General features: G+C 40.9%; 1 protein-coding gene across 1 annotated transcript in view; it reads left to right on the top strand.

Moving 5' to 3' along the window:
* LOC144608261 (uncharacterized) overlaps positions 1-11,979 on the top strand; it is a 30,424-nt gene that overhangs the window by 1,515 nt on the left and 16,930 nt on the right. The window contains exon 3 of the mRNA XM_078425861.1: positions 10,138-10,465. Within this exon, the coding sequence (XP_078281987.1) occupies positions 10,138-10,465 (328 nt within the window). The remainder of the gene's footprint in view (positions 1-10,137; positions 10,466-11,979) is intronic.

Raw genomic sequence — 11,979 nt, 5'->3', positions numbered from 1 at the left:
AATAAAATTGACTTGACTTGACTTGACTTGATACCATTTAACCTTTCCTATTCATTGTCTGTCCAAGTGTCTCTCAAATGTTATTGTACCTGCCTCAGTTACCTCCTCTGGCAACTCATTCCATATATCCACCACACTCTGTAAGTTGTGCATCAGGTTCATATTAAATTCTCACCTTACACCTATATCTTCTGGTTATTTGATTCCCCAAACCAGGTTAAAAAGTTTTGTGCATTCACCCTATCTCTGCCTCTCATGATTTCATACCCCTTGATGAGATCACCTCTTGGCTTCCAGTCCTCTAAGGAATGAAGCCTGTCCAACCACTCTATAACTGAGGCCCTCGTGTCCTGGAAACACCCTCTAAATCTTCTCTCCACTCTTTCCAGCTTAATGGTATCTTTCCTGTAGCAGAGTGGCCAAAGCTGAGCACATCCACTCCATTAGCAGAGTGAGGCCACACGCAAACTGGAGGAACAACACCCAACAATCTGCTTTGGTAGCGTACAACCCAATGGTGTGAACTTTGAATTCTCCATTTTAGATAACTACAAAACTCTCCCCTTTTGCCTTCTTCCCCCAAGCCCCAGCGGGATTTAGACCTATTTGCACCCTCTCCTACCTCTAGATTAACAATTTGCTGTGCTTCAATCCTTTCGTCTCACACCTTCTGTCGTTTCTTCTCTAGCCTTTGTCCACCAACTGCCTATCAAAAGCTCCCCTCGCCTATATCAACCTATTACCTGCCATGCTTTGTCCTGCTCCTCTTCTCGTCCAGCTTTTTTATCCCTCCCCCCACAAGCAGTCTGAAGAAGGGTCCCAACCTGAAACATCGCCTATCCATTCCCTCCAATTATGCTGCCTTGAGTTCCTCCAGCACTTTGTATTTTGCTCAAGATTCAAGCATCTGTAGTTCCTTATGTCTCCTCTGGCAGCTTGTTCCACAATCCCACCACCCTCCTTGGGTCCTTTTTAAAATCTTTTACTTCTCGCATTAAACATATACTCTCTAATTTTAGACACCCCTATCTTGGGGAAAAGACTAAACATCCACCTTTGTGCAATGAAGGGATAATAATATAGTCAGGAGGATGAGTAACATGGAGGGGAGCATTTGGCATTCTGTGCACCTCCTGTCCTTCCTAGTGGTTGAGTTTGTGGATTTGGGAAGGCTTTCATAGAAGCCTAGCTGAGATTTGCAGAGATTTTGTAGATGGTGCCCACTGTGTTAAATGGGGCATGTGCAGTGACAGCCGACCACGCTCCCTGCTAGAAACCGTCCAATCTAGGACACTGGTTCAGTTGTGCGTGAGTGGAGAATTTACACTATTTAATTTTTGGCTAGTGTATGAGGTACTGTTCTGGTGGAATGCTTTGGTCTGCATGATTTTAAAATGTTCACGTGTTGTTGAAGCTCAATTCCGTTTAGTTCATTGTCACCTGTACTGAGGTAGAGTGAAAAGCTTTTGTTGCATGCTATCCAGTTAGCAGAAAGACAATACTTAATTACAATCGACCCATTTACAGTGTATAGATACATATTTTTCATATTTTCATATTTCAGATACAGCGCGGAAACAGGCCTTTTCGGCCCACCAAGTCCGCACCGCCCAGCGATCCCCGCACATTAACACTATCCTACACACACTAGGGACAATTTTTTGCATTTAAGGGAATAGTGCTTAGTGCAAGGTAAAGCCAGTAAAGTCTGATCAAAGACAGTCCGTGGGTCACCAATCAGGTAGATAGTAGTTCAGGACTGTTCTCCAGTTGCAGTAGCCTGATAGCAGCTGGGAAGAAACTGTCCCTGAATCTAAAGGTGTGCGTTTCCACACTTCTATACATCTTTTGCCCGATGGGAGAGGGGGGAAGAGGGAATGGCCAGGGTGCAACTCATCCTTGATTATGCTGCTGGTCTTGCCCAGGCAGCATGAGGTATAAATGGAGTCAATGGAAAGGCGGTTGGTTTGTGTGATGGTCTGGGCTGCGTCCACAATTCGCTGCAATTTCTTGCGGTCTTGGATGGAGCTGGTCCCAAACCAAGCTGTGATGCATCCTGATAAAATGGTTTCTATGGCACATCTGTACAAGTTGGTGAGAGTTGTTGGGGTCATGCCAAACTTCCTAAGCCTTCTAAGGAAATAGAGGTGTTGCTGTGCTTTCTTGGTCGTTGCTTCAATATGGGTGGCCCAGGAGATATTCCAGGAGGAATATGTTGGTGATATTCACCTAGGAATTTGAATTTTTCAACCATACCTACTTTGGCACCATCAATGCAAACTGTGGTATGTGTACATGACTGGGGTATACGACTTCGCTTCTTGAAGTCGATAACTATCTCTTTTGTCTTGAGGAGAGAAAAGTTATTGTCTCGACACCAAGACACGAGGTTCTCGATCTCATTCCTGTACTCTTTCTCATCATTATTTGATAACCAGCCCACAATGGTGCTGTCGTCTGTGAATTTGAAAATTGAATTAGATTTGTACATGGCTGCACAGTTGTTGTACCTATCCAAGCAAGTGGACAGTGCTCCTGGTTTGTAGATGATGGAAATATTTTTGGATGTAAGGTGAGTGACTCACTGCACAACACCAAGGCTTTAAACTGCTGTTGTAGCCATGTTATTTGTGTCTGGTCCAGATGAGTTTCTGGCAATGACTACATGGATGTTGATGGTCAGGGTTACCTGGTGATGGTAATGGGTCGAAACGTCACCTATTCCTTCTCTCCAGAGATGCTGCCTGTCCCCCTGAGTTCCTCCAGCATTTTGTGTCTACCTTCAATTATTAGCATCTTCATTTGTGCAGGGTATGATCCGAGTTATTGGACCATTTTTCACTTGATGGCTTTAGTTTTTCCAAGATTCTTAATGCTCAGGCCACGAACGTGAAACCAGCTAAGAAACAGCAGATACTGTTCTGGAAGCAAGCACGAGTAAAACCTAAAATTGTTAGAAGTTCTCCATATGCAGCGTTGTGGCGAGAGAAGCATTAATAACTTTTTTTTAGAACCGCCTAAATATGTTTGTAGAGTTAGGTATTGCTTGCAATTCAATGAAAGGAAATTGTCAGAAACAAAACTAATTTTATCACTTCAGATGGAAGGAAGATTTATTTTGGTTGATGATAAGAAAATGCTGATGGAACTCGTTACAACCAGGTTTCCCAGAAAGTTTAATTTAAAAAATCCACCCACTTGGGGCCAGTTGCAATTATATTTTTTACTTGGAGTTACTTATGTTTGCATTTGTAGGCAATTTGTGGAATGAGGCTTTTCCAGTGTGGTCTCTGAGGGACAAATAGTTTGCCAGTGGATAGAGAAGATCTGCAAGAGCAGGAAATGTATTTTAGTCAGAAACATCAATCAACCCATTATAATCTATGAAAATCCAAGTAGTTCAGAGTCAGAGAAGATTAATGTATAACTTCTTTTTTGACCCATAACATCAAGGAGGCTATGCGACAATGCTTTTTATTTGACATTTACTAATTCCCCAATAAAACTTATACAAAAATCTTAGCAATCTGGGTTAAGCCACCATAGAATAATAATGGTAAACATGTGAGCTGTAACATTTTGTATCTTAATTTCAACTTAATTCCTTTGAAAGCATGGCCAAAAAATACTATTTATATCAATGGATTGGATCTGCAAGAATCTTATTCTTTTGAACCTTTGGCTTTGTGTGTCTCAGGACGACCATTGAACAAGATAATGCATAGGATATGCCTGTTCCTTCAGTCCTCATCTGCTGACCTACCCTCCACGGATCCACATAATTGTGAGGATGGGAACGCTGGGGATCAAGCATTTGGAAAGGTTTGTCTATCAGCACTAATGTGCAGAGTGTAGATCCGGCCAGTTTTCCAGTCAAAATCCTCAGTCTCTTCAGTGCACATGCATGCTTTAATATTGCAGCAGCGACTTCAAGGGCTGTCAATTGACATCACTGCAGCCAGAAACTGAATTTTCCACTTGTGCTTCATGCATGGATGAAAGTGCAATAGTATTGTGTGATCAGTTTAGCAGTTCAGCACAATCCAATAGCACAGAAAAAGTGCTGCTGCTGTGCTTGTGCTGTGGACTTAACGTTGAGGCTATGGGCTTTTCAGTTTGGAAATAAATGTTATCAGATATGGTATTATGTTAACAGATAAGCTTTTACTAATAATAAAAAGCTAATTGTGTTTAGAACTTAGAAGTCTCTCAACTCCCATTGCAGTGTCTAACATCAACAAAATGCCTCTGTTAGTTGCTTTGACAGTATGCTTTTTGACAGTTGGGATGCATTGATAGTCCTTTCCAAACCCATGGTCCACATCACCAAGAAGGTCCAAGGATAGCAAGCCTTGCAAGCACCCATCGTGGAAAGATAATGCCATTCCTTTATCTTTGTCGCATCTAAATCCTGGAACCTCTTACCAAAAACACTGGGAAGTACATTCATTCTGAGCACTGTAGTGGCTCAAGAAAGTGGTTCATCGGTATCTTTGAGTATTTGGGGATGTGTAATAAATGATGGCCTAACTGGCAACATCCAGGTTGTATAAAACAAATGTTTTAAAAAAATTAAAAAATCCCAAATAACACAAGATTGCACAAGAACAATCGACAAAAATGAAAGTAATGTGAATTGTTTTAAACGTCCAACAATGAATCTCAATGAGGTTCTATCATTGCACAGATAGAATCTCAGAAAGCTTGTTTGGAATTAATTGAAAGTCACCACATCAGCAAAAAAATCGCTTAAACTGGAATGTTCAAGCACAACACTTCATGGTGCATTTAGCTTCTATTCATTGGGTAAGTACCAAACATCTTTACACCATATGTTGAATGGTGAATCCCCTCAGCAACAAAACAGTGCAGTGAAACTTGTGGAGCAACAGTGAAACGCGGACAGTAATTTCCTGATTTCTGCACTTATCTGTGCACATGCGGACACTGGAAGTTGCCGTCTGGTTTACTCACTAATAACAGTGAAAAGTGATAGTCTCATAGTCTTTATGACCACAAATTCCAGTCCATTAACTGAGTTAACCACAAAAGAACAGCTCTTAACTCACACACTCACTGAAAGAGAACAGGCTAGATGGATTTTATATTCTTGCTAGGCAACCAGAAAATGCAGAACCCTCATGACCAGCTTGCCTTAATGAAAGTGTATGGTCACCATCTTCAAAATGTAATCCATCTAATAGTCAATACAATATGTCAGATTCTGAATCATCCACTTCTATTTTTTATGCTTAAATTTAGCATAAAATACCTAATTAAAAATATACATGTATTTTAATGGAAGTTATAATATTGGTTAGTTCTCTGCTTGAATAATATCAGAAACTTGACTGAAGATATTGGTGAGAAACAGTGAGAGAAAGGCAGGCTAAGTAAGCCATGACCAACTGACATCTGAAATAAAAGTAGATGGCTGCGTGGAGCCAAAGCCATTTGGGCTCCATTGGTATGTGTAAATAGCAGAAAGCCAGCTGATATTTTTGTAGACAAAATGGCTCCTCGCATGAATTGCTAAGCAGAGAGGATACAGCATTTCTTGAGCATAGATATATATATCTGTGTGGTGGCATGTGTGTCTGGTGGCAGGCCAGCAGTTAGGATAAACAAATGATGCAAGGAAAGTGAGTTTACAAGACCTGAACTAGCATTGGCCTACCTTGTGACTGTGTGACTTTTATACCTGCATATAGGGAGATGGGGTGTAAATCTCAATTTTTGTAGCGTACTCTATAGATTTTACAGTGTAATATAATGAATGAGAAATTTAGGAAGGAATTATGGGAGATTTCTACAGACAAACCAGGAAGTTTAGATATAATTGCAATGTCTACACCTGACATAAAGGTCTCTTGCTTAAAGTCTAGAATGCATTGTTTTACTTGTGCTACTGCCTAACGACATTGTCACCATTAAGGGTCAAGATTGAATCATTCTGCTTCTGTGTTAATTGACACAAGTCTAAGAAACAGCCAACATTTTACCTCCAGTAGCAATTGTTATCATCCTTCAATTTGAGATCTGTAAATAGTCTTCTCAAATCTGATTTTTGGGTTATCTCACAATTTCAACTTGGAATAAAATATTACAATTTTTGCTACTGTTTCCCATTAAAGATTATTCTGTCAGTTTTCTCTGTACCTTTTGATGTCATTTTTTTCTAATTTGGAAAATAAACATGCATATGGCACGAGTGCCTTATTTCTCATCATAATCAAAAACAACAGCCTTGTAGAATTTGGACACATGACAGAATTTAATGGTAATCTGATGGAAGTATTTGAATAAATCTTAATTATTATTCAAAAACGGCATGGAACAAGTATTTCTCGTCTTGATAATAGACAATTGACAATAGGTGCAGGAGTAGGCCATTCAGCCCTTCGAGCCAGCACCGCCATTCAATGCGATCATGGCTGATCACTCTCAATCAGTACCCCGTTCCTGCCTTCTCCCCATACCCCCTCAGTCCGCTATCCTTAAGAGCTCTATCCAGCTCTCTCTTGAAAGCATCCAACGAACTGGCCTCCACTGCCTTCTGAGGCAGAGAATTCCCCACCTTCACCACTCTCTGACTGAAAAAGTTCTTCCTCATCTCCGTTCTAAATGGCCTACCCCTTATTCTTAAACTGTGGCCCCTTGTTCTGGACTCCCCCAACATTGGGAACATGTTTCCTGCCTCTAATGTGTCCAATCCCCTAATTATCTTATATGTTTCAATAAGACCCCCCCTCATCCTTCTAAATTCCAGTGTATACAAGCCCAATCGCTCCAGCCTTTCAACATACGACAGTCCCGCCATTCCGGGAATTAACCTAGTGAACCTAGGCTGCACGCCCTCCATAGCAAGAATATCCTTCCTCAAATTTGGAGACCAAAACTGCACACAGTACTCCAGGTGCGGTCTCACCAGGGCCCGGTACAACTGTAGAAGGACCTCTTTGCTCCTATACTCAACTCCTCTTGTTATGAAGGCCAACATTCCATTGGCTTTCTTCACTGCCTGCTGTACCTGCATGCTTCCTTTCATTGACTGATACACTAGGACACCCAGATCTCGTTGAACTCCCCCTCCTCCTAACTTGACACCATTCAGACAATAATCTGCCTTTCTATTCTTACTTCCAAAGTGAATAACCTCACACTTATCTACATTAAACTGCATCTGCCATGTATCCGCCCACTCACACAACCTGTCCAAGTCACCCTGCAGCCTTATTGCATCTTCCTCACAATTCACACTACCCCCCAGCTTAGTATCATCTGCAAATTTGCTAATGGTACTTTTAATCCCTTCGTCTAAGTCATTAATGTATATCGTAAATAGCTGGGGTGCCAGCACCGAACCTTGCGGTACCCCACTGGTCACTGCCTGCCATTCCCAAAGGGACCCATTTATCCCCACTCTTTGCTTTCTGTCTGTCAACCAATTTTCTATCCATGTCAGTACCCTACCCCCAATACCATGTGCCCTAATTTTGCCCACTAATCTCGTATGTGGGACCTTGTCGAAGGCTTTCTGAAAGTCGAGGTACACCACATCCATTGACTCTCCCCTGTCAATTTTCCTAGTTACATCCTCAAAAAATTCCAGTAGATTTGTCAAGCATGATTTCCCCTTCGTAAATCCATGCTGACTCGGAATGATCCTGTTACTGCTATCCAAATGCTCAGCAATTTCGTCTTTTATAATTGACTCCAGCATCTTCCCCACCACTGATGTCAGACTAACTGGTCTATAATTACCCGTTTTCTCTCTCCCTCCTTTCTTAAAAAGTGGGATAACATTTGCTATCCTCCAATCCACAGGAACTGATCCTGAATCTATAGAACATTGAAAAATGATCTCCAATGCTTCCACTATTTCTAGAGCCACCTCCTTAAGTACCCTGGGATGCAGACCATCAGGCCCTGGGGATTTATCAGCCTTCAGTCCCATCAGTCTACCCAAAACCATTTCCTGCCTAATGTGGATTTCCTTCAGTTCCTCCATCACCCTAGGTTCTCCGGCCCCTAGAACATTTGGGAGATTGTGTGTATCTTCCTCAGTGAAGACAGATCCAAAGTAACGGTTTAACTCGTCTGCCATTTCTTTGTTCCCCATAATAAATTCCCCTGCTTCTGTCTTCAAGGGACCCACATTTGCCTTGACTATTTTTTTCCTCTTGATGTGGTGTGACTAGCTTCTTCCGGGAATACAACCACTGCTACAATAACTAAACAATCAGAGCAAACAAACATCACTTTTTCACAAAGTGCTGGAGTAACTCAGCAGATCGGGCAGCATCTCGGGAGAGAAGGAATGGGTGACGTTTCGGGTCGAGACCCTTCTTCAGAAGAAGGGTCTGAAGAAGGGTCTTGACCCGAAACGTCACCCATTCCTTCTCTCCTGAGATGCTGCCCGACCTGCTGAGTTACTCCAGCACTTTGTGAATAAATACCTTCGATTTGTACCAGCATCTGCAGTTATTTTCTTATACTTCTTAAACATCACTTTTTAGTTGAATACCATTTTACTCTGTGTGGAGGAAACGCTAATATTTTCTTTCTTATAGAGATAATACTTTCTTACAGAGCATCCACATTAAAGGACAGGGAATATCTGCTGAATTTAAACATATTGCAATGCGTAGAGTCTACTCTTCACCATATATTGCCTTAAAACTAAAATTAAAGTACACTGGGGCATGAAGTCGGCACATTTCTGTTGTTTCTGCCTCACTAACATGTTGGATAAAAGGACAGCCTGTCAGATCATCCAGCTTTTTATTTGAATATCTTAAGATAAATTGTACTAAGAATTTGAAATGGAGACCAATGCAAAAAAGAAGGTTAGTAGGTGAGGCCTTCTGTCTTTTAACTCAGATCTTTAATAAAGCAACATTTTTACATTTTTGATCCATGTACCGCAGCTGGGTTCCCTTTCTGAAGAATGCCCACTGCATTGCCAGAAGGGTTAATGAGATGTGTGAGATGGATTGATATGAATTACTCGACGTTAAGACTGTGTGGCCCCCTGTTTGAATCTCCTTTCTATCGTAAGTTGGAATTGATACCCATGCTCTCCAACAGACCATTACTTGTAACTTGATTAGGGATTTGTAACAACCACTAGATGCCTATGTTTAACAGCCACTGGAAAGAAAATAACTCTCAAATATAGTGCAGTATCAAGCCTGCAATGCATTCTCTAGTATACATGTCATTGTTTTAGAATTGTACTATTTTCCTTGAATTATTTTTAGAATTCAAGAAATTATAATGCAAACAGTTCCTTATGAATTTAGAATGTGTAGTTAAATAGAATATCAAAGATGCCTATCCTATGTTTTGGAGAGTTATGCAAATAATTTTCTACTGTATTGAGTTGCAACTCTGATAGAAAAAATGCTGCTGCACTGATCAGGTGTCAGGTTCTTATTATAACAACTCAAACTTATTTCTGAGCAATCCTCCTGTGGCCACAGGAAACTGTTTTGCAGCACCAATTTGGCTTTACATCTGACACCCCTGTTCTAGATCAAATAGTAAGGGGATGCATTGAATGTAAATCTTATAGGCAGCATGCATAATTCAACAGCACAATACTATTTTATGAAGAGTTGATGATCATCCAAAATTACCTTGCATTTGATGGCAGTTTTTTTTTGATGATTGTGTTTGGAGGTTATCTCTTGGTCTGGAAATCATGAAAAATTCCATGCATTTATTTTAAATGAATAAAAGTTTTTAAAAAAATTATTCACCTTGATAGGCACAAAGGGGCTTTGAGCATTGAATCTGAATATTGTCGTCATTGACAATGCGGTACTGAGCAACACTGACACTTGCCTAAATGTGAAATAACCAAATGCAAAAATGTCAACAAAGTAATGTAAAAATGTTAGACTGTAAAGTATTCTATATAATGTAGGAATGAAAAAAAAAAATCTAATTTCAGAAAGGTCCAAATGTAATAAAAGAAATAATACACTGCATTAACCAAAATGAAAGTTTGTACAATGCAGCTGTTTATTAAGAAGTTAAAAAAATATGGTGCTGCTGATTAATAGAATCCCTGGTATTTTTGACCATTATCTAAAGTCAAAACATTTATAATGCTGGTTACATCACATTTAGGTTCGGCTACTCGAACATCGAGGAGGGAAGAAGAGTAGTAGATGTTGCTGGATGCATCAAGGTACTGACCTTCCCACCATCAAAGGCATCTAAACGAGACACTGCCTCCAAAGCAACTAACGTCATCAAAAACTCACCCACACTGGCCAAGCTCTTGTTTCGCTACCACCATTGGGAAGTAGTTAACTGTAACCACCAGGTTCAAGAACCATTTCTTACCAGCAACCATTCGTTTCTTCAACGCCATACAACACTATCCTCAGCAACTGTAAACTTCTATGGACTGTACCTTTGGTTGCATTATAGACTTCGGTTTTGCACTATCATGGTTAGTAATTTTATGATTGTTAATTTTTCGTTATGATTATATATTTAACTGACTTTGCATTTACGGGCCTGTAAAGCTGCAGCAAGTAAGAATTTAATTGTCCCGTTGCCAGTACATATGACAATTAAACATTCTTGACATTTGACTCATAAATTGAGCGTAATTCCTCGCCGCATAAATATGATTAAAAAAAATTGTGGGTTAGTATTAGAAAATTATGACTAAAAATGCCAGAATGTCATAAAAGTCCATCTGGTTTGCAAATATCCCGTGAGGAAGTATGCCAGATTTCTTTGCATTGACATACGGGATACATCCATTCCACATTAAATAAATTATTCTTATTAACTTGAGGATGGGCAAGATGATATTTATTGTCCAGTCTTATGTGTTGGCCACATTCCACCTGGCCTTGCTAGATGAAATCCAAGGATGAGAATCATAGCCTTCTTTAACAGAGATGTTTACTCGGTGATGTTAAATGTTATAATTATTATTGAGTGCTCCTTACAATTTATGTATCCTTGCAGAATGGAAAATTCAACCCGTTTGAAAAAAAAATAGACAAGATTTTGCTGGGCTAGAAGTATAGGGCTAACAAAATAAGGTCGAGGGACATTGCAGATACCAAAGCGAACAGTGCTTGGAACTCCCCTGATAGCCAGCAATGGCTAGAGTTTTCTTTCTCGCAGTTGAGTGGTTTTATTGATTTGGGGAGGGGAGGAAGAGAAGAGAAGCCCCCAAGTTAGGTGAAAATAACAAAAATCAAGTAACATTTGTGACCTGTGAAATAATGTGAGACTGTCAGCATCTTTGTTTCAGGCACCGTGAACCAAAGATTTTTGGTCCGCATTCATTATTTGAGAAACAGAAGGCCGTGATCTCGTAGTTGAAGTCGCGTGTAATGCCTGTCCATTCTGCACAGTGAAGGCCACCTTTGCAGCTATACAGACTATAGCAGAATGCACCAATGATGGGGTGATTGATAAATACATCTCTTGATGCTCCTGAACACATCATCAGTGATGTAACCTGGGGTCATTGGGTGTTTCGGGTCTATCAACATCAGACCTTGCTCCCCCTCCCCCCATTCGTAACAAGGACAGAATCCCCCTCGTTCTCACCTTCCACCCCATCAGCCAGCGTATCCAACAAATCATCCTCCAACATTTCCGTCACCTCCAACAGGACCTCACAACTGGCCACATCTTCCCATCCCCTCCCCTTTCTGCGTTCCACAGAGACCGTTCCCTTCGTAACTCCCTGGTCCTCTCATCCCTTCCTACCCAAACACCCCATCCCCGGGCACTTTCCCCTGCAACCACAGATGCAACACCTGTCCCTTTACCTCCCCCCTCAACTCCATCCAAGGACCCAAACAGTCTTTCCAGCACCTCCTCCAACCTCATCTATTGTATCCGCTGCTCCAGATGTCAACTTCTTTACATCAGCGAAACTAAACGCAGGCTCGGCGATCGTTTCGCTCAACACCTTCGCTCAGTCCTCCTTAACCA

Source organism: Rhinoraja longicauda, chromosome 31 (assembly GCF_053455715.1).
Source record: "Rhinoraja longicauda isolate Sanriku21f chromosome 31, sRhiLon1.1, whole genome shotgun sequence".
In the NCBI taxonomy this organism is placed as follows: Eukaryota; Metazoa; Chordata; class Chondrichthyes; order Rajiformes; family Arhynchobatidae; genus Rhinoraja; species Rhinoraja longicauda.
Note: the sequence above shows the minus strand (reverse complement) of the source record. Positions and strands in the feature narration are given on the sequence as shown.